Here is a 20,645-nt window from a genome sequence, read left to right as displayed (position 1 = left end):
AACATTCGTATCTCTGCACCTCTGTAACAACACATTCTAATAATTTTTTGTTAGACAAACACCTACATTGATATCCTCTTTTTTACGATTTGTAAGAACAATCAGGATCCTGATTATTCACCTTACAGGTTTGAGTTTGAGGCTGATGATGCCCTTAAAATGGGCAAAACATGTCCCTTGTAACTTTTTATGATAAGAAGTGATTCTTAATTTACTAGATCTCTTTGTATTGAATAGGTGGATATTAAAATAACACTTGTAACATACTTTGTATTTATGTACATTTCAATACAGACCTAACATGAGAATTATAATGTGTAAGTGGTTGATCAAGTTGGCTGTGGATTTGACCACTGATTTCAGACAAGCAATCTCTGTATTGAAATCAACCAAATTGTGCTTCATTTGGGGTTCACCGACTGATTGCAAAGTTTGTTAGTGTGTTTTATATATGTGATTGTGTTGTCTTCCATGGCTGAGTTTTTTTAATGACAATGTTTCCACTAAATTCTTAAGTTGTGAACAAGACAGCAGCCATCTTGTTATAGTTTCTTGTTTTTCGTTGATTGTAAAATTTCTCCTTGACCTTTTCGAAAGGTATACTGTGTTAGTTAACACCACCTAGGTGTCCTCTACACGAACTAAGGAACGATAGCCAAGTTTTGTTAGTATTCAAGCGTCGTGTATTTCCAGTATGTTATTGTCGAGCAGTTAGTCTTCTTTCTCCCAATTCTTCCCAGCCCAAACTTTGCAGCATTTTTGTAACGCTATTCTTTTGTTGGGAATCACCCAGAACAAATCAAGCTGCTTCTCTTTGGATTTTTTCCAGTTCTTGAATCAAGTAATCCTGGTGAGGGTCGGATACACTAGAACCATACTCTAGTTGAAGTTTTACCGGAGACTTATATGCCCTCTCCTTTACATCCTTACTACAACCCCTGAACACCCTCATAACCATGTGTAGAGATCTGTATCCTTTATTTACAGTCCCATTTATGTGATTACCCCAGTGAAGATCTTTCCTTACATTAAACACCTAGATACTTACAATGATCCCCAAAAGGAACTTTCACTCCAATGCAGTAATTAAAACTGAGATGACTTTTCCTATTTGTGAAACTCACAACCTAACTTTTAACCCCATTTATAAACATACCATTGCCTGCTGTCCATCTCGCAACATTATGAAGGTCACGTTGCAGTTGCTCACAATCTTGTAACTTATTTATTACTCTATGCAGAATAACATCATCCGCAAAAAGCCTTACCTCTGATCCCACTTCTTTACTCATCATTTATATATATATGAGAAAACATAAAGGTCGAATAACACTGCCTTGAGGAATTCCCCTCTTAATTATTACAGGGTCAGATAAAGCTTCACCTACTCTAATTCTCTGAGATCTATTTTCTAGAAATATAGCAGCCCATTCAGTCACTCTTTTGTCTAGTCAGTTGCACTAATTTTTGCCAGTAGTCTCCCGTGATCCACCCTATCAAATGATTTAGACAGGTCAGTCGCGATACAGTCCATTTGACCTCCTGAATCCAAGATATCTGCTATATCTTGCTGAAATCCTACAAGTTTAGCTTCAGTGGAATAACCTTTCCTAATACCGAACTGCCTTCTATCAAACCAGTTATTAATTTTGCAAACGTGTCTAATATGATCAGAAAGAATGGCTTCCCAAAGCTTATATGCAACACATGTCAAACTTACTGGCCTGTAATTTTCAGCTTTATGTCTATCATCCTTTCCTTTATACACAGGGGTTACTATAGTAACTCTCCATTCATTTGGTATAGCTCCTTCAACCAAACAATAATCAAATAACTACTTCAGATACGGTACTATATCCAAACCCATTGTCTTTAGTATATCCCCAGAAATCTTATCAATTCGAGCCACTTTCCTGGTTTTCAAATTTTGTATCTTATTGTAAATGTCATTGTTATCATATGTAAATTTTAATACTTCTTTAGCATTAGTCACCTCCTCTATCTGGACATTATCCTTGTAACCAACAATCTTTACATACTGCTGACTGAATACTTATGCCTTTTGAAGATCCTCGCATACACACTCCCCTTGTTCATTAATGATTCCGGGACTGTCCTTCTTTGAACCTGTTTCTGCCTTAAAGTAAGTTCCTTCAATGTCTCCTTACTTCCACAGCCATTTCTAACTCTATTTCTTTCCAATCTGCAGCTCGTCCTTAGTCTCTTTAATTTCTCTATTATAATAAGGTGGGTTTTTACCATTCCTTACCACCTTTAAAGGTACAAACCTATTTTCATATCCATCAACAATTGCTTTAAACCCATCCTAGAATCTGTTTACATTTTTATTTACCGTTTTCCACCGATCATAGTTACTTTTTAAAAACTGCCTCATGCCAGCTTTATCAGTCATATGGTACTGCCTAATAGTCCTAATTTTAAAAATTTCCTTTTCTATCACATTTATTTTTAACTATGACAAAAACAGCTTCATGATCACTAATACCATTTATTACTTTGGTTTCTCTCAAGGTAAAAGGAAATTTTTTGGTGGTGTTGTAAATAACCAAACTCATGAGGAGGACAATGATGTTGGCAAAATAACACTTAAGGAAGTGGAAAGGATGCTTAAATAAAAACAATTGTCATAAACCAGCACTGAAAATTACTGTCGCAGCAGGATAACGCAAGACCACGCACAGCTCATACTGCTACAGAATAAATCTAGGAACTGGGTGGAGTAGAATTGCTATCACATCCAGCATACAGTCCAGACTTTGCACCCTCTGATTAACCATCTGTCCAGATCCATGGCTCATTTTTCTTGCAAAACAAACTTCCAGAACATCATAGATGTTGAAGGTGGTATCTGCAGATCTTTGCATAAACAAACAACAACATGAAGACTGATACAATCATGGAATCATGGCACTGGGTGACAGATGGCTCAAACAGCCTTTATTTTGAGGACTGTGTTGTATTTCGTAGTTACCAGCACAAGAAGATTGTCAAAAGTACTTGGTCCTTCAAAAGGTACACTACACTTTAATATCAAAAAATCTCAAAAAATCACATAAAAGTTGCTGGCCTGTACCTCATGAATGAATGCCACAATAAGCATATGTGTAAAATAGCTGACAATACTTATGAGGCAGCAAGTGCAACTGGGTAATACTCGCATAACAGATGACTGGCTTATGTTGGTCTGCTCTTATAAGTGTATGTATACCAAGAAATATAGGGGACTTTTCAGACAGTGTCTAAAAGAACTTCATTATGTCCAGATGTTAGAGGATTATCTCTGATAGGAGGTTTCCTTCCAAGTGCCTTAGTTGGATACAAACATTGTTCAATAACTTTCGAACTTGGTTCCTTATTTCTCTCAGGAAATTGCTTATGATACATGCATTGCAACTGTATTGACTTCTGTCATGTATATTGCCAGGCTGAGTATTTCAGATGGTAGAACACTGGCCTTCTGAGTTAAAGTTTGCAGGTTCAATCCTGGCTCAGTCTGTGGTATTTTGAAGGTGCTTAAAAAATGCCAGCTTCATATTTACTGACATGTAAAAGAAATACTGTGGGACAAAATTCTGGTTGGTACCTCTGCATCTCCAAAAACTGTAAGAGTAGTTTTGTGGGACCTAAAACCACTGAAATCAGTAACCTCATTATTGACCTGTATCTCTGTTGGTCAGTGGAATGAATATATCAAGAGTATAGATTAGCAAACCAATTAGGTTCCCCCCACCACTTTAGCAAATGAATAAGCTTTGTAGAGTCTAGTTTTTAATAGCTGTGGAGAACAAGCATTTATATGTTTAACATAACACTGCATTTTTGTCTCAAAGGAGACATTCTGCTATACATAGAATACTTTCAAAAATATCTGCAGAGAGCAGAATTTGAACCATGGATCTGTTTTCTGATCTCAGAAGACCTTACTTATTCATCCACAATGATGACACACTCCTTGCTCTCCGAGAGTGTGCTCCGTATACACACGCTTTTCACTTTGACATTTAATTACTCTGTCATAACTCTGATTCATGTTTTACAGCATTCATTAGGTTCTCTCATAACAGATCACTTTGCATAACCTTCGGACCTGATCGTTCTATTTGTACTTGTATTATAACAACGCACAGTAAACGGTATGTGTGTGTTCACACATCTTTTCGTCTTGGCCCAAAGATTGTATATAGTTATTTTGCCTGTGCAAGGTTGACACGTTTTATGTTGCTGAATTGTCGGTGCAATCAGAGCAATATCGACCTTAAGGACTTGCAGTGTTTAATGGATTGCTTATGTTCATGAATTTTAATAGGTTAGTGGTCAACGCTGTATATTCAAGTAGTGTTTGATAATTTCTGAATTTTAAAATATTGCTGTATAAGTTTATAATTCGATGAAATTAACCTAAATTAACCTGATTGGTTTTAGGGCTGGGTTACGTGGATTCTGGAGTGGGTTCGCAGCTGGTTCTGGGGCCCTACTGTTAGCCTTCATGACTGTCTAGCTGCATTTTTCAGTGCTGATGAGTTGAAAGGTGACAACATGTACAGGTAAATATGTCAAATAAGTTCATAAAGTATTTGTTTTGTTGTGTTTCGAAAATACTATTGGGGATTTTCTAGTATTATGATAACTTGTTCTGTTTCAGTTGTGAAAAATGTAACAAACTGAGAAATGGAGTGAAGTACTCAAAAGTATTAGAGTTACCAGAAGTACTTTGTATACATCTGAAACGGTTTCGTCATGAGTTGATGTTTAGCTCAAAGATAAGCAGTTACGTGTCCTTTCCTTTAGAAGGTCTTGATATGAGGCCTTACCTTCATAAAGGTAAGTGACATGAATTGTTTACTATATTATGACACAGTTCTTATCACATCAGAATAAGAGAAAAATAGTATTGCTTCCCAGAAAAAATAAAATTGCCCGATTATATTGAAATTCTATTACATACTTGCCAACTCTCCCGATTTTGTACCACTTCTCCTTCCCTTCCGGTTAATGTATTAATTATCCCGATTTTTCTTCATCATCCGCTGAACTAATAGGCATCTAGACCTACACTATTGTGGTGGGCATTGGCATGTTGTTTGTCTTGACAGTGAGAGGGAGCAATCTTCAGGAAGATGAATCCTGACATTCTTTGAGTCAGAGCATAGAATATTAGAAGCTTGAATCATTGTGGGACATTAGAGAATCTGAAAAGGGAAATAGATAGACTAAGATGGTATAAGTGAATTATGTAGGCAAGAATAGCAGGATTTTTGGTCAGGCAACTAACTACAGGATTATCAACACAAAATCAAAGAGGAATGCAGGAGTTCATTGAATAATGAATAAGAAAATAGGGCAGCAGGTAAGCTACTGTACTATGACCAGCACAGTGAACAGATTATTACAAATTACTGTAGCACATATTTTTTGCAAAATTTTATCGAGTACCTTTTTGTTAGTGTCTTTTTCTAATAGTATCCAAAGCTGTACTGTTCTTTTTCCACAGCTGAATGTCAGAGTTCACTAATGCTCACAAGTCTTTGGAAAATGTATCGCTTGAACTTAATTGTTCACTTACATTGCTTGTAATGAGTTGCTGATTTAACTTAGAGATTCTTCTTAGCCCTCTCCTTCTGTTGCACTGTATTAATATGCTGCACAATGTCATATTTTTTCTTTGTAGAAGCACACTTTTTTACACACTAAACAAAATAAGACTTTGCCATCCTCACGAAAAGTTTTACTTCCAAACGCATTTTTGTATTTGCATAAATGCTGATTGGGAAGGCTTTGTAGAGGACACCCTTAATCACAGACCAATGAATGACATTCACCTTGTTGAACCAACACATGATGCACTACTAATACTCTGAAACTGGGTGACCTAACTGCTTGGAACTCGGAGAATCACGAAGCATGTGACAACATGATGGTACCTGATTTGACCGCTTAATCGCATAAGTAGCTCAGCATGGAATTCCAAGTATCTCCTAATTTTAACTATACAGTATTATTTCACATCCTTTTACACTCATACCCTGGCTTTGGCTTTTTGGGCTTTCACAGAAGAGTCTCTTTTATTAGCCAATAAAAATAGAAATTGGTAATGGATGGCAGGTGGGAGTGAAATATGCACTTTTAAAAATGACATTTTTGGGTAAAATATGCAATTTTAATCTAAAATCATAAAATAAGCAAGCAAAACACTTTTCCTGCAGAATAACCATTTATGAGCACTAACAAACATTGTTAAAATTGCTAAAGATGCACCTTATGAAGTATAACCTTTCTGCTTATCTTTAGAAGTGTGGAAAAGAATATGCCTTTTGCTTAGGAATCTGGGCTTTTGTTAAATTACATTTTGATAAGAATTAATAGAAGCATTTTTGTTTAGACTGCACATCACAAGTGACGAGCTATGACCTAGTATCTGTCATCTGCCACCATGGAACAGCAGGTGGAGGCCATTACACTTGCTATTCACTGAATTGCATTAGTGACCAGTGGTTTGAATTTGACGACCAGTATGTGACCCAAGTAACACCGGAGACTGTTCAGAATTGTGAAGCATACGTCTTGTTTTACAAGTATGTATACCTAATTCTCTCTCTCTACTATTGGAAGTAGGTAGTTAATTTTTATGGATTAAAAGGAAAGGAAAATAAACTGAAATAGTGTTTGAAGTAAACCAGCTTGCCAATGAAGATAGACTTTCATTTCTGGATGTGGCACGTTTGAGCTTGTTTTAAAAGTTTATATCTTTACATTTCAAAAGTTAACAAATCTATAGTTTGACAATTCTTGTATGCACGTTTGACCTCCTAGTGGTGGTATTCACAAAATTTCAGATTTGTATATTTACTACAAACACATTGCTTACTGTTCTAGATGTGACCACAGTGAAACCTTGTTAGTGCGTTCCTCATTAACATGTTTTCCTGCTTAACACGTCGGAAGCTTGAAGTCGAAATTTTGTTCGATTCAAAATGGCATCCAAAGTCATTAGTTGGAGGTGCACTTGGATGAGTATAACCTCCAATTCATCGTCTAAGACTATGACGAGAAAATAATGTTTAAAAACCCAGTGCTCCAAAATAAAAGGCTTCTACTACTAACATTTGATTTAGAAAGAGTGTGATCTGCAATAATACTTCAATATTTTTGTTGGCCCCTGTGCACATGTTTTCATATTTGTTGTCTGGTGTTTATCACACCTTTCAGTGTACTGCTACTTGTTATTTTATAATCCGCAGCAGAAAAGGTTTTCATATTTGTTCTCGCATGTTTTTCACACCTTTTAATCTTTTCCTCCCATCTTTAGAAATGTTACATAGGTCTATAGTTTTCACTGTACCTGTGGATACTCAACGTAAAATGCCCTCATACTTGTAGGATGCTAATTAATGTATTATTTATCCACCTATTCAATACAGGTGGTTAAATAATAAATTAATAGGCATCCTACAAGTATAGTAATCTTCAATACGGAACCATAATGATATTTATCACTTGCAAATTCCCTCATGTCGGAAAAAATCGTAGCTAGTGTTTCCGTATCCCTGTTAGGTAGTTTTTATTCTTATATTCATTGGTACGTTTTCTCGCTTAACATGTTCTTTATCCTTATCCCCTGCAGAAAAGTCTTAACGAGGTTCCATTGTACCATATTACATATGGATACAGAAAAATAAAATCTGTGTTCTGAAGCTATTCATGGGGACCAAAGCTATTATTTTTAACTGGGGAAGATGTCTTTTGACAGAAATAACTACAAAGTTTAAACATTATTTACATTTTTGTAGCCAAAGGACTGTTTTGAAAATGTGTGTGGTGTGGCAAGACAAGATTAGTAATATTAAATGTGAATTTAAAATTATTAATGTTATTTACATATAATCACTATCTACTGAACATTTACAACAACTTGGAGAAGAATTTCATAAAAACTAACCTCTGTTGTTAATTCATTTTGGTACTCTTACTTTGAGAATGATCACAAACATATCCTTGTGTTAAAGATCCATTCTGATTGGTCGGATCCACAATTTTCTTGATGGCTTAATATATCAGCAGGTCAACAATACCTAATCAATTGTCAAAGTCCACCTCTGTTTAAGTTTACTGTATAAATTGGAATGCTGATAATACTAATAAATTAAGTGTAATTTAAAATTAAATATTAATTTACTACTCGGTAGTTACAACCTTTATTTTCATATACACATTTCTGTGAAGGTGCACAATCTCTCTCTCAAATTTCGAGGGGCATTTCACATGCGATGACCCCATAAGTATCAAATGATTGATTACTGTGTGTTTTTCCTGTTTGTTCCTCTTTCTGTTGTTCTTGTGGTGATACTTTCTATCAATTTTCGTCTCTCTATATGATGTGCTATTCTGTTGCCCAGTTTAATAGTTCCGTAAATATATTATGTATTTTATTCAAAGTCAACTATTCAATATTTGCTGTTTTATCATACCTCTTGTTACATTATTGAAATATTTTTTCACATTGCCGCTAAAAATACGAGAAATACAAATCTGTTATGTATGTGTTAGAGGACTCATGCTGCTCCACAGCATTCATTCATTATACGTAGGTCAGATAACATCTTGTTATAAAATTGCTCCATGCGCTTGAACGTTTACTTTTAGGAATTTTATTACCTGTTAATTATGTGTAAAATATTTCTTTTGGTAGACTTCTTTACTATGACGTTAATCATAAATTTACAATTTTGTTTTTACAATTTGTTCCACATCGCACCAACACAGATAGGTCTTGTGTCGGCGATGGGATAAGGAAGAGGTAGGAGTGGGATGGAAGCGACTGTGGCCTTAATTAAGGTACAGTCCCAGTGTTTTCCTGGTGCAAAAATAGGGAACCACAGAAAACCACCTTCAGTGCTGCCGACAGTGGAGTTCGAATTCACCATCTCCTGAATGCAAGGTTACGGCTACGTGACTCAAACCATACAGCCACTTGCTTGGTTTTTACAAACTATTATATAGCTTTAGGGCCGATTGTATAAACATCATTGACTGAAGATCAGTTTTAATCTAAGTTCAGAAAATTATTTGAGATCAGACCGGTGTCATATTGTATAACACTGATCCAAGATCAACTAACCGAAGTTCAATTTTGATCCCAGTTCATATGTGAGCGCTTGGCAACATCGCAGAAACAGCTGAGTATCCGAGTTGCATTGAGCAGTGTGAATCTCTTTTCTTTCGTATTCTGGGTGCCGAACAAACGAAAGAAAGAAAGAAACAAACAAACAAACAAAATATAACTAAAATGAAGCAGAAAAAGGACCGTTCTAATTTTTCCAAGGAGGACAAGGATGCCCTAGTTGAAATCGTACCGGGCGAGTTGGCCGTGTGGTTAAGGGCGCGCAGCTGTGAGCTTGAATCTGGGAGATAGTGGGTTCGAGCCCCACTGTCGGCAGCCCAAAAGATGGTTTACCGTGGTTTCCCATTTTCACACCTGGCAAATGCTGGTGCTGTACCTTATTTAAGGCCATGGCTGCTTCCTTTCCACTCCTAGGCCTTTCCTATCCCATCGTTGGCATAAGACCTATCTGTGTCGGTGTGACATAAAGCCAATTCTAAAGAAAACACGAGGTAACTTCACTCTTAGCCCCATACTGAGACAAGGGAACCGTCTTTACACAACCCCAAATGTTCTTTTTATTGCTGACCTGGTTGCTTTATGGGCTCAATTATAAGCTCGCTCTGCAGCTGTATCGGCACGAAGTATGGGAGTCAGCAGGTAACGACGACACTGATAGCCATGGTCTCCCAGAAGTAGGTATATGCCTTCTGGAATGTCTCCTGTTTCGAACTGAGCATGTACTCATAAATTAATGAGGATATTGCTATCGTGAGCAGATACTAGCCTTCTTGCTATGATATTAAGGGACCTGAGCCATGTGATAGTACATATATCACACCCTCGCACTATATGTAGAAGTGAGAGATATTATTGTCAGCATTGGATGTTTTATTATTATTATTATTATTATTATTATTATTATTATTATTATTATTATTATTATTATCATCGTCAGTATTTCAGTTGTATATTTTGTCACTAATATTTGTAACCTGAGAGGTCTCCATATATGTAGTATGAGTAATTTGTTTTGTACCACGGCTGGGAAAACATTGCTATGTTGAACTCTGGTAATTTGGATGAGTCATGTGTCTACCCCAGTGTTTGATGAGAGGTACTTGTTGTTGTCGTCGTCGGGAAGTTCTATGAGTCATGTATATATCCCAGTCTGATGAGATGAGCTTGTTGTTGTACTCAGAAAAGTTCTATGACTCATGTGAAACACCCCAGCGTTTATGTCTTGGGACCAAGAATGAGTTCATGGCGTGGTCTTGACAAGAGGATCACTCATGATTGGCTGGCAAGGATCAATCTAGGCATATCATGTCAGAGGAAGGGGAATGCTCAGGTCTTTATATACTTCGACAGCACAGCAGAAGAGAACTATAACCAGAGGGACTTTACGGGAAGGAAGTAGTGCTAAAGGCGTGTCCAGACTTGCAACAGAACCTCGCAACGTAACTGCATCGCGGTCCTGTCTGGACGGTACTGCGTAATTTAGTCGCGTAACCATAGCCCGCAACATGAATGATACGGAACGAGGTTTGCTGCGTTCCACTGCTTGTCGGTTTTTCCGCGTCATATCAAAGAACTGCGCGCGCGGAAGCTTGGACGTACCTGCACAGAACCTCGACACGCATTTGCATCTGTCTGCTTGATCAGTAAACATAGAGTTGACCGAGCAGAACACACTGAATTTTATTGAAATGTACAGAGGTAAGGAAATTCTGTGGCTAGCTGGTCATACCAGGCATGTCAACAAAATTTTAAGGAATGATGTGTGGCAGGAGCTGGCGATGGCACTGAACACAACGGCCAAGGAAAGCTGGAAGAAAATGACGCCCTTGCTTTCTTCACTCCGGAGCGACAAAGGAAAGATAAAGAAGAGCAGGGTCAGGTGCGTACAAATAAAACTATATAATATTACGCATAAAATATGGTATCAGACTGTAGGTGACATTCTGGTTAAATTTTTATAATGCCCAACAACTGTCTGAAACTTCAGTCACTGGGCTGAGTGACTCAGATGCTCGAGGTGCTGGCCTTCTTTGCAGGTTCGATCCTGGTTCAGTCCGGTGGTATTTGAAGGTGCTCAAATACGTCATCCTCGTGTCGGTAGATTTACTGGCACATAATAGAACTCCTGCGGGACTAAATTCCGGCATCTCCAAAAACGTAAAAGTAGTTAGTGGGACATAAAGCCAATAGCATTATTATTATAAACTTCATGTCAGCCAGCAAATGTGTACCACCATGCGTAGTTGTATGTGCATATAACTGAATTTGGCACCGTCGTCTGTGTTTCCTTCTCGATTTGCTTCATAATGCGAACATAGTAAATATAGGTTGCTGCAGCTATCTCCGTGTTTGAAAGTTGCACTAGCTCAACTGCTGGAACGTTAGTAGGTTACGCGTTACGGGCTGCAGTGCGCGGTGTGTAAGAGTGCCCCGTTTAACCTTGGTGCACGACGAGGTTACGTTACAGAGTTGGGCGCGCAAATCTGTACCCGCCTTAACACACACGGAAGTGAAACTGGATGTACGGTACTGGAGTGAGACTGCTGCACTATACTGGACTGGACTTCAAATGTTCGTGGAACGTTGTCTGTGCTTACACATTAAGTATTGTAGCACTTGTGGCGGCTTGGCATTATATGTTGGTGAAAGCTATCTCAGACTTTCCATAATTTATGTTCAGGATCAATAAGCGTTTGTTGCTTAAATGTATATATCTTTACAACAAGTGTTAAAGTCAGTGAACACAGTATTACGAGGTACAGTATCTGTGTGATATTATAAGTGCCGATTATGAGAATCGGCAAGTCGTGTTAATACAGAGACAGTGAAGGGTATTTATCTACATATATGTGCATTGTTCAACAGACTATCTGCAAATGGTGGCATAGTTCTCGCTTTCGTTTTCCCACTGTTTTCATTGTTGTTGTTGTAAATATGGAGTCTTCCAGCAATCTTTTGTTTATGTATTATAAGTGTATTTTGGTGTGTTGATGAGGTGCTCATGCACGGATTTTATTGAGAATATAGTTAGATATTTTAGAATCAGTGGAGTTATTGATGAACGTAGGTGCAGTTCCTACCTATTTAGTCGTTTTCAGAAGGTTAGGTAAGGCCTGTAGCAGATGTACCAGTACGCAGCATTATGTACACGCCCTGGGAGATAAAGAATTATCATGCTCTATCTAAATTTGAGGGATCCATTCTGGTGAACTCTGGTGCCCATACTACGGACATTTCGATTAAATATTTTTATTAATTTAATTTATTTCAAGTATTTTATTAAGTTTTTGAGTATTTTATTTATCTATATATTTTTATTCATGATTTTATTTATCAGTATTCACAAATTGTTACAGTCGAGCATCACAAACAACTTGAACATTTAACGAAAACCATCCATCACGATTCCTATAAACTTCTGCATTATCACCCCCAGGAGATATTATAAGTGTGTGGGTACAATGGTACAATCTATAGTGCCTAGAATACCAGGGAAGTGTTGTACATTGAAAAAATCACGCATGATCTCCCTCATGTCAATTTGTTCGGAAGGCATTTTGATAAACTCTTGTTTCAGTGCAGCAATAAGATTAGAATGGCTCTGCAGACTGTCGCTGCTTCTACATGCAGTAAATCACCAACAAATAACTGAAAACTTCCTGTGGCAAAGAATCTCAAAGTTAGTAATAGCATGTGCATTGGAGACAAAAGTTTGTTTCTCTTGGTAGTTTTAACTAGAATATAATGCAACCCGAGTTCTAGCTGTTCCACAGTATCTTTTCCCAAGCGATCCCTCAGTTTAAACTTCTTATCACTCAATTCTCTCATCGGATTCCCTCTTTCACAGAACACACAGGGAGCCCGACAAAATTAATATTTTTCGTCATAAGAAGATATATCCGAGAAATCAGAGTAATCAGACATCTGTAAAATACAAATGAGATACGATAATAACGTAAGCACTTTATCGAGGTTATGTTATAGAATTATTACATTACCCTGCAGTAAAAGAAGCGTAATATTGCCTATATAAGGACAACAACTACAGCTAGCAATGTATAAGGTTAGACTTCAGTGTATTTTTTAACTATTTATCGTAACAACACAGGTAATATTTTATTAACAATGAGCTGTTCTTGTACTCAAATAGAAGACAACTCCTTAGTTGACATTAGTTCAGTGCGAATTGATCTCAGATTAATGTTTATACAGTACAAATGTCCGAGTTTTGCGTGAACCAAGATCAATTTCTTCTCTGATCTAAGATCAAACGGTTTATACAATCGGCCCTTAGAGTTATTGTTATGCATGTAATTTAAAGTTGTAGTTTTTGGTTCACGTGGAACTTTGTCCTTATTGCAGCCCAGATTGTCTGTGAAGTAACTGATCCTTTCAAATAAGAAAAATAATTGATAACTGTATGTATTTACATGTCTCGCTATAGATATGATGTATGCTATTCCAACTGGGCTTGGGACTGTCACCAGTCAGCTTAGAGAACCCCATCATCATCATAATCCTAAACCATCTCCATTTTCCCGGGTGTGGTATATGAGCCTCCTCCATCTCATCCTGTCCTTGTACCATTCTTCCTCCACCAACTTGTCCCAATCATGACCTCTCAGCAGTACATCGCTCTTAACTAAATCTATCCATTTCCTTCGTGGCCTTCCCACGGGTCGTCTTCCTTCTACCCCAAAACTATAAATTCAGAGTACTGATCTCGGTCATTTTGGACATTTTATTTCTCATCCCTTATGACCCGCACGCTGTGGAGGCTGAAAATGGATGGCATTCAGAGTGTCACAATTTATCTGTGACCCCAAGAAGTATGGATTCGACACTAATATTGGCCGTTTTCAATGATTTACCTGTCACTCCCTCCCAACCCACAACCGTAGTCGTAGGGGTGCTAGAAACTTTCACCAAGTCACAGCTTGTTATACGGAATTTGGAAATTGTTGAACTGCCTGTGAAAATGTTATTTGATTTAGATACTGTAATGAATGAGTGAATCTGAAAGCTCACTTCATTCTTTGTAAGGCTGAGGATGGTTGCCTAGTTGTACTTCCTTTTCAAGCAATAATTAGATTCACCATATCTTAGGGTTCTTCCTAACTGACATCACTGTGGTGTTGGAAGGTAAGAAATACGGTATTGGTTTTGTGGGCACCGATATTTGACATTGAAACATTAGCTTCTGCATGTCTTATAATGTTTTTCTTGTATCGTATTTGGCAGTTAGTATGTCAGTATGGTTTGTACATAAGGACGTTGTTGCAAGTCAAGCGAATGATATTGAAGGTGAATTGAGTAGAGGATATTTAATATACAGTATACTGTATGTTTGAAAAACATGTTTGATTCTTGATAATATTTCAAGGAAAACTATAAACCACATTTTGTAAGTGATAAAGACTAGCTGAATGATTGCTTGGAAACTTTGCTTAATGGAGTTTAAAAAGGGGAGGGGGAAGCCAAAGGACATGTTACTATGGTGGAAGTTTTTTCTTGGATGGGAAGTAAACTTGAGATGTTATATACATTATTAAGGAAAGATCTCTGGGAGTATTTACATAAAGTGATCAAAAACATCAGAAAAGAATAGTACATAGTTCAGCCTTAGCAATGACCAAGAAGCATGGCCATGGCCGACAACTTTCATACAACCTTTATCATCCATGAAAAAAAATAAATAAAGGAAATAGCACACTTAATTTTTAGCTGTTTTGCATTTGATCCAGCATTTATACTTGTGTATGAAAATGTGTCAGTATGGTGCTCATGAAAGAAAAAGATTAAAATTATGGTATTGTTATAAATTTTTGTCTTGTATGCTGTATTGTGAAAACAAATGATGCCTATTGGAAGCTACTACTGGAAATGACTCCTTTTAATTTTTACTCGTCATCATATTGGAAGGCAAATGTAAATCCATAATGACAAGGTAGATGTGGTGTAATGATCTAGCAGTATGTGGCATTGCCCTATGTAGTTCAGATTGATAATTCAAATAATAATTCAGTTCTTGAGAAATTGACAGTACGCAAGCAACATAGTGAAGCTGAGAAAGAAAAATTAGGGACAAAGAGAAGAGTGCCTTACCTATGTAGATACAATGCACCTTTTTTCTCACCGATGATCATCATCACTACCCAATTTACTTATTTCTGAGTGTCATGACACCACTGGTTTGTAGTTTTGCTCTTCACATCTCTGCTGTAGCGTCGCCATCCCAGACAATCTTCGGTTTTCCTCAGGGCACATCAGAAAGATAAACTGGTGATATTGTTCTCTTGTCCCAGGCATCTGGTTGCATTCCTTCCCCATGGTCTACTGCCCTCAACCTTCCCTTGCATGATCAACTTCTAGATATTCTCCAGGTCATCTCGCAATGTGTCCAAAAAACTGAAGTGTTCTTTCATTGATATGAAAAGAAAGGCATTGCAAAATCTTCAGTTCCTGAAGAATGGATGCATTGGCTCCTTTTTTCTTCCAAGGCATATGTAGCATTCAATGCCAGCACCACATTTCAGTGTAATTGATGCGTTTTCTGTCTAAAGCCTTTATGATCCAGGTCTCCCAGCCATATGAGAAAACAGGGAATACAAGGATTTCAATGAGACAGATCTTTGTATTATTAGTACCGTACTTACTTGTGTATTAGACCCCCTTGCATATTAGACCCCTGGCTTTTCAAGACAAAGAAAATGAAAAAAATAAATTTCGCATACAAGACACCCCCAACGTAATTCGTCAGAGAAGAACATTGATTCCGCTTCAAGTGGGTACAAGCTTTACTGCAGCTCTGATGACATGGCACAAATTTGAGAATAGTATCGTTCGTTCGACCCACACAGTGAAAACACTCGTCAAAATCATGCGGTACATCTGTGTTTCGTACTTATGAAATGTCCGCCTCGGTAGCATAGGCCTACTGCAGCTCTGCTGGCGTCACACATATAGGTGAATAGTTCCGTGTCTGACCCACGCATTGCAAGCACGCATCATGGTTAGCACAATTAGCTGCTGTTCTCGGGAGCCTGAGTTTGATTTCCGGTACCGTATTGCCAGAGGTTTTTTATTATTATTATTATTATTATTATTATTATTATTATTATTATTATTATTATTATTATTATTTACGCCCACATTGGAGCACTTAAATCAAACCAAAATACATTTATGTTAACAAAGAATTAACTGAAGATTTAGCTTGCATCATCTTCTTCCTTTCCCAAAACCTCTTCATTCTGGCTGACCTGGCTGCCCTTTCTTCATCAGATGACATATTGTTTGTGTTGTACAGTTTTTAATGACAATCTTATTTGTTTGTTCTTGAGAATCCTTTTTTCTTCTCTATTTTCAATTTGCTTCATTGTAATATTCAGCTCTTCTAAATCATTCTGAACTTCTTTAAACCAATTATTTTTTGTTTTACTTTTCCAAAAGTAATTAAATAGTTTTTTTAAATCCTATTATCATTTAATCTAGAAAGATGACAGAAAAAGGCAATTCTTCTTTTTCTCATCGTATTTATTATAGATTCACTTTCCCTATAAACCACTGCATTAACCAATAATCTCCATCCATCCACCTGATGTTTTTTATTAATGATTGTTCTGAGTATCCTTCTGTCAACCTTTTGCAGTGTATCAGTTGTTGCTTTGGTGTTCAATTTAAATAGTGTTTCACAAGCATAAGTCGCTTCAGGTTTAATGACGGAACAGTAATGTTGAAGTTTAGCATTTATTGAAAGAGATTTTTTTCTTGTACGTTGGCCATGTAATTCGTTGTGCTTTTTTTAACTTAAATGTTCTACTTTCTATTGATGATTTTTCATTGGTGTTCCAAGTTATAATTTCACCAAGATATTTAAACTTATTCACAATTTTAATTTGTTTGGTATTGACTAAGGTAATGGTTGGTGCTGTAACAGGGAAGGGTGGCATTATTTCTGTTTTTTCATATGAAATTTGCAATCCAACTTTTCTTGCTATGTTATCAAGTTCTTCTATTTGCAATTTAGCTTCTTCCATATCATTAGCAAGTAGTGCAAGATCATCAGCGAATGCTAAACAGTTGAGTCTTATTTTTCTGCCAATCTTGATGTTAGGTTGACACATCTTATTCCATTCCCGCATGATTTTTCCAACACACAATTAAACAATAATGGTGAGAGTCTAGCTCCCTGCCGAAGTCCAGTATTAATGTCAAATGGCTTTGAGAGTTCATTTCTAAATCTGACTTTAGATTTAGTGTTCTTAAGGGTAATTCCAATAAGGCGAATAAGTTTTGGATGTAAACCAAATTCTTTTAGGATATTCAATAATGACTCATGATGGATACTATCATACGCCTTTTTAAAATCAACAAAAGTGATAACTAACTTTTTGTTTCTAACCCTATGATGCTTCATAATCCACTTTAAACTGATAATTTGATCTGGATAATTTCTCCCTGGACGAAAGCCTCCTTGGTATTCTCCAAGTTCACAGTCAAGTTGTTCTCGAATTCTCATGTATAATAATAATAATAATAATAATAATAATAATAATAATAATATTATTTTCCAAAAGTAATTAAATAGTTTTTTTATTATCCTATTATCATTTAATCTAGAAAGATGACAGAAAAAGGCAATTCTTCTTTTTCTCATCATATCTATTATAGATGTTACATGTATAATTTATAGCTCCTTAGTCTTCTGGTATGGGCTAGAATAAAATTGTTACTTTCATTGACCTGTCTCAGTCTTATACACTTGGCTTTGACAATATGAAAGTGGCTGAGGTATGAGTGACACTGGTAATGCCATTCCTTATGCAGCCAGTCCCTGCTGTGATTGGTGTGAAGATTAAATTGAAATAATAAATATGGTAGTTCAACCTATTCAATACAAGTAAATAAGAGATGTAGAGATTACATTTTTAATTAAAAGTGGAAATGGTACCAGTTTCGACCCCAGTCTGGGCCATCATCAGCCGATTATAACTCGAAAAACAATGCATAAGTAAGAAAGAAGTTAACGGTCAAGTCCACACAATATTAATTGAAGAGGCGATATAAAAATGACGAGGGTAGGCACTGTAAAATTCAGACGAAGTGGAATGTAAGTCACTTAAAAAAAAGAAGTAATGCGTAATCTTCCGAGCATCAGCACGGCACACGCGATGTTTGGCACTGTCTCACAAAGTTCACGAAAAGCAGGGAACAGTTAAATGAGCCAGACTGCATACACCGTCAGGCACAAAGTCACAACACAGTCCAAATATGAAGATCTAAAGTTATGAAGAAGCCGAAGACGAGCAACTCAACCAAAGTAACTTGCAAGCTCCAGAAGATCAGCGAGGTGTTTACAACGTCAAGTGCTGTAGTTTCATACGCTGACGGATATTGAAGGATAGATTAATCATCAAGTATTTGCTTAATTCACGAATTAATACGATTCAATTATATTATTCAATTATATTGAATCGTATTATAAGTATATATATAGGTACATTTTCATGAATTAAGCAAATACTTGATCATTAATCTATCCTTCAATCTCCGTCAGCGTATGAAACTACAGCACTTGACGTTGTAAACACCGCGCTGATTTTCTGGAGCTTGCAAGTTACTTCGGTTGAGTTGCTCGTCTTCGGCTTCTTCATAACTTTAGATCTTCATATTTGGATTGTGTTGTGACTTTGTGCCTGACGGTGTATGCAGTCTGGCTCATTTAACTGTTCCCTGCTTTTCGTGAACTTTGTGAGACAGTGCCAAACATCGCGTGTGCCGTGCTGTTGCTCGGAAGATTACACATTACTTCTTTTAAGTGACTTACATTCCACTTCGTCTGAATTTTACAGTGCCTACCCTCGTCATTTTTATATTGCCTCTTCAATTAATATTGTGTGGACTTGACCGTTAACTTCTTTCTTACTTATGCATTGTTTTTCGAGTTATAATCGGCTGATGATGGCCCAGACTGGGGTCGAAACTGGTACCATTTCCACTTTTAATTAAGAATGTAATCTCTACATCTCTTATTTACTTGTATTGAATAGGTTGAACTACCATATTTATTATTTCAATTTAACTGTGATACTTTTCAATACGGAATAATGAAATCTTTATCTTTAAATGGTGTGAAGATGTCGCTCATAGGGTAGGTTGGTGCACGCATTTCAGTAGGCTTGGGAGACTGATGTGCAATAGCACCTTCTGGCTCAGTGAGGAAAGCAACGGGAAACTACCTCACTCCTCATTTCCCTAGTACGCCTCTTCAGTGACACCTAGGCCATCTATGACAGCTAATGGTGAACCTGTTGAGGATCCAACCAGCCTTCGGGCTGAATACCCAACATACATAAATAGCCTAGAAGCCATGTGTTCACTGCACAAGATTTGACCCCCCCCCCTCGTACTTTTTTGGCTGTAAAAGTGGAGAAAAGGGGTCTAATACACGACTAAACACGGTAATTTCTCTGTTCTTCCAAATTTTCATTAATTTCATCATAGCGACTCATCCTAGCAAAATCGTTCTTATCCTTTCATGGAATTTCCCGTATCACTGATTGTTCACTCAAGGTATACAAAATTGTGCGCTAGCTCCAGCTCTTACAAACAGCCTGGGAGCTCAATCTGTGTTGCTCTTATCAATCATAATGAATTTGATCTTGCTGAGGTTGAGCTCCAGTCCATATTCAAGACTCACATTCTTCACTCTTGTTTATCATATCTGAAAGCTCTTCTGTACTGCTGGCAAGCACGCTGGTGTCGTCAGCAAATCACAAGTTGTTAATTTTTCTTTCGTCAATTGAAATGCCTGCAACCCAATCATGAAGTGCCTTATGATATATTCACCGTAGATGTTGTAAAGTTGATGGGACAAGATTCACCTTGTCTGTTGCCATGGGATATACTGACATATTTTGAGGTCTCTCCCTCGACCTTTCTAGCTGCACTGTTGCAGTCATACAGACCTTTCAAAAATGATATAAGATGGGGAGGAATACCAAACTTTTCCCAAGCAATGCAGTCAAAGGGCTTTTTGTAGTCGAGGAAGGAGATGAAGACAGGTACACAAAACTCAAGCTTTTTCTATTATTTGCCTCAGGTTGAAAATCTGCTCACATGATCCTTTACTCAAGATGCACCGGGCGAGTTGGCCGTGCGCATAGAGCCGCGCGGCTGTGAGCTTGCATCCGGGAGATAGTAGGTTCGAATCCCACTATCGGCAGCCCTGAAAATGGTTTTCCGTGGTTTCCCATTTTCACACCAGGCAAATGCTGGGGCTGTACCTTAATTAAGGCCATGGCCGCTTCCTTCCAACTCCTAGGCCTTTCCTATCCCATCGTCGCCATAAGACCTATCTGTGTCGGCGCGACTTAAAGCCCCTAGCAAAAAAAAAAAAAAAAACAATTGCTCAAGACAAAGCCAGCTTTTTCCTTGGATTATCTGAGGTTGTACATTATCGTCGTCATCGGCTTCAACTCATTTTCGAATATTTAACTTCTTC

General features: G+C 37.3%; 1 protein-coding gene across 1 annotated transcript in view; it reads left to right on the top strand.

The window, feature by feature from the left end:
* Usp20-33 (Ubiquitin specific protease 20/33) overlaps positions 1–20,645 on the top strand; it is a 348,425-nt gene that overhangs the window by 297,023 nt on the left and 30,757 nt on the right. Inside the window, exons 10-12 of the mRNA XM_067150436.2 lie at positions 4,444–4,565; positions 4,664–4,842; positions 6,401–6,593. Of these exons, the coding sequence (XP_067006537.1) occupies positions 4,444–4,565; positions 4,664–4,842; positions 6,401–6,593 (494 nt within the window). The remainder of the gene's footprint in view (positions 1–4,443; positions 4,566–4,663; positions 4,843–6,400; positions 6,594–20,645) is intronic.

This window comes from Anabrus simplex, chromosome 6 (assembly GCF_040414725.1).
Source record: "Anabrus simplex isolate iqAnaSimp1 chromosome 6, ASM4041472v1, whole genome shotgun sequence".
Classification (NCBI taxonomy): Eukaryota; Metazoa; Arthropoda; class Insecta; order Orthoptera; family Tettigoniidae; genus Anabrus; species Anabrus simplex.
This window is presented reverse-complemented; position numbering and strand designations above follow the sequence as displayed.